We start from the raw sequence: 3,467 nt of genomic DNA, 5'->3' as shown, positions 1-3,467 counted from the left end.
CAGAGGTGGAAAACTTTTTGCATAATTTTCTTATTTGAGCATTAATTAGATATAACTTATGCACCAAAAATTATAACTTTACAAATGTTATCTCATTTAAAAACTGTGATCTGACTATACTGAAAGACTGAGACTCAGGAAACATCCAGAAAAGGGAGAGATATAGAGACAGGAGAGTTAGGGTTGTACAATAATTTGTAGGATTGGTTTCCATTCTGGCTGAGATTGGGTAATGGTATTTGCCAGAGCCTAGAATTCTGAACATATAATTGTATTCCTACATCGTAATGTTAGCCATCCATCATTTTTCCATCAATTGAAAAAACTTCAATAGGCAATAATTTATGTGATCATGGCAAGAAGCTATTATTTTTTATTTTTATATTTGGAAACAAATGATCTCTGTTCTTGAACACTGTTCTCAACTGCTTGATCATTTTTGCTCAGGGAATTTTTTCCCACATACTTTGTGTTTTATTACTTGAAAAGAGCAGAATCTAGATTAATGTCGTGGCAGAGAAATTGTTCTTCCCACAACTCTTTGAAGAGCTGATTTGAACTCTTTATTTCTCAAGCTGTAAATCATAGGATTGAACAATGGAGTTAGGATAGTGTAGGATACTGATATGAGAGCATCCTGGCTTGAGGAGTAGTTGGACTTAGGCCTTAAGTAGATAAAGGAGGCACAGCCATAATGGACAATGACAATAATGAGGTGAGAAGCACAGGTGGAAAAAGCTTTGTACCTGCCTAATGTGGAAGGAAACTGGAGTATAGCAGAGATGATGTGAATATAGGATACCAAAATCAATAACAGGGGGATAACCAGGACCAATGCACAGAGCATGATAATGACAAACTGACTAAAGTGGGTATGGTGGGATGCCACCTTGAGAACAGGAGAAATGTCACAGAAGAAGTGGTGTAGTTGGTTGGAGGAGTGAAAGGGCAGGTGAAATACCAAGGATGTGATGATCTCTGCAATAGTAAAACCACAGAGACAGGCAACAGCCACAAGTCTCACACACATCCCATGTCCCATGAGCACTGTGTACCGCAGAGGGTTACAGATGGCCACATAGCGATCATAACCCATGGCTGCCAGCAGGAAGGAGTGCGAGCAACCTAGGAAGAGGAAGGAAAACATCTGGATAGAACAGCCCAAGAAGGAGATGGTCTTCTGTGCTAGCAGGTCAACCAGCATCTTGGGTACAAGGACGAAGGTGTAGCAAGTCTCAGAGCAGGAGAGTCCAGCAAGGAAGAAGTACATAGGGGTGTGGAGGGCTCTTTCCAGCACAGTGGTGGAAATGATGATGGCATTGGTGCCCAGGGTGAACATGTAGACGAGCAGGAAGACAACGAAGAGCAGCCGCTGCAGCCCAGCCAGAGATGAGAAGCCGAGGAAGACAAACTCTCTCACCAAGGTCTCATTGACCCACTCCATGGAAGGCAGATCATCAGGAGACAATCTGAGAGAGAAGACAGTGCCAAGAAAACCCCCTGAAAATTAGAAGAATCATTAGAATGATCATTATATTGATCATCATAGTGTGTGTTCTCAGATTTTGAGTTCTAACTCATTCCTCCTCTTTCCAGTTTTTGTAAGACATGAAGAAGTATCTAAAATTATTCAAAGTGTGCATCCAACTTTGAGTCTCCCCAGTATTTTTAATACCACAGGAAAACTTTCTTGACATTTCCCAGATTTAACTATCCCTTCATCTCCATTCCCAGGATGAGGCTGCTATTAAAATTCTCAGCCTCTCACGCTGTTTACTCTGCAAAGCTAGTCCATTCAATTTTATTACCTTCATATTCTCCCACTTTCCTGCAGCTGCAAAATAAATCATCTGAATGCACTCACTTATATATTACTTTATTTATGACTTTATATATAATCTTCAATAGTTTCTCATTATCCCTCTGCTTATACCTAAATGTCTACTCTTAGTTTAATCTCTCCATAATCTAGACCTACATTCTATCTAACTCTTTTTGCCTTACTTCCTGACATGGATCATCAACTCCACCGTCTTAAATGCTCATTAAGCTGACTCTTGCTTCTGTATACGTATTCTGTTCCCAAATCTGGAAAAAGTTCTCCAAGATGGAATACGTCTACACATCCTCCAATGCCTATCTCAGATTCTTTCTTCCTGCAGACAGAACCACAATCTTTCTTCAAGCCTCTTGTCCATTTTCATCACCTTTCATTAACGCCTACAAAAATCATTTTACGGTTATCTTTCCCGTCACCATTCTCACATCTCTTCAGTCCATCTTTCCCCTGATGTCAGACTGATCTTCTGAAATATAAATTGTATCCTATTCCTCACCTCTTCAAAAATTTTACTCATGGCTATAGCACAAAGCGCAGTCTTTATGGTTTTTAAGGTCTCATTTTGGGAGCTAAACTATGTTTCAGTGTTTATTCATAGACATTATGGGATGCATCGCTATTGTGCAATATGTTGTATTCTTCTTTACCTCTATTCTTTGCTTATGTTAGTTTGTTAACCATTTTCTTCTTTACAAATATTTTACCATTATTCTGAAGCCTCAACCAAGTCTGTTTTTTTTGGAAGCTTCCTTGGTATGTCCTCATAAAGGAGTTTTTTCTTCCTCAGAATTCACATAAGACATTGATTGCCAATTTGATTTGTTGTTTATTTAATTTTGAAATAGTGTGTTGTTTTTTTCTTTTCCATTAAATTTTATACTCTTGAGGGTAAGGAGAGAATCATAAGCATTTTTATTTAAATTCTCCTCAGCATCTAGAACCATTTTAATTGCTTAATAGTTTTTCAATAAAAATTGTCATATAAATAAAAAAAGCTAACTTGGTATGTTGTTACGTACCACATTCACATCACCACGTTCTTCCCAGAACTCACAGAGTAAGAGAATCCTCAGTGTTCTCTGATCCTTGCCGTGAAGATTGTACAAGACCATAAATTTCTAAATATTTCTGTACTACATGGAACTAAGTTTTACCCTTTCGAAGCAAAAGAAAAATCTCAGTTTATAATAGAAAAATAGCACTGAAAAGAGCATCTGGTCACTGGAATTCTATGTACTTAGATTTATTCTCAATTCCTAGTACGTTTACAACTGTCTAGAACATATCAGAATGCAAATAAATGGGAGGGAAATTGTAAAGTGACCTTGAGTTTATCCCATTTTAAAAAGTATATCTTTCAAAATTATATCTTAACTGATATTAATAACAAAAATTAATGTCATCATACTCTACCTTAGACGAGAACCGCTAAATCAAGACTATCAGGCACTATTCAACAATTATTAATCAGAATGATTACAACCATGTGTCAGGCGCTAGGTATGTGTTAAAAATACCCATATAAAAGATTTGGTCCAAGGCCTCAAGTTGCTCACATTTCAAAGGTGAGACGTATTCAAAAGAAAAGATTGTTATAAAACGATGTGGTTGAAGTGATAGATATGCA

At 37.4% G+C, this 3,467-nt stretch overlaps 1 protein-coding gene across 1 annotated transcript; it reads right to left on the bottom strand.

Annotated features, from left to right (window-relative positions):
• Positions 1–502: 502 nt before the first annotated feature.
• LOC133088085 (olfactory receptor 10K2) lies at positions 503–1,444 on the bottom strand. Its single transcript, XM_061185866.1, has one exon. It carries the CDS (start codon positions 1,442–1,444, stop codon positions 503–505), a length of 942 nt encoding a protein of 313 aa, XP_061041849.1.
• Between the last annotated feature and the right edge of the window lie 2,023 nt (positions 1,445–3,467).

This window comes from Eubalaena glacialis, chromosome 3 (assembly GCF_028564815.1).
Source record: "Eubalaena glacialis isolate mEubGla1 chromosome 3, mEubGla1.1.hap2.+ XY, whole genome shotgun sequence".
NCBI lineage: Eukaryota > Metazoa > Chordata > Mammalia > Artiodactyla > Balaenidae > Eubalaena > Eubalaena glacialis.
The sequence above is the reverse complement of the archived record's forward strand: the minus strand, read 5'-3'. Positions and strand labels throughout refer to the sequence as shown.

Bases quoted from the DNA above. Each gene is read 5' to 3' on its own strand.
- LOC133088085 (XM_061185866.1), bottom strand. From the start codon at position 1,444: ATGGAGTGGGTCAATGAGACCTTGGTGAGAGAGTTTGTCTTCCTCGGC.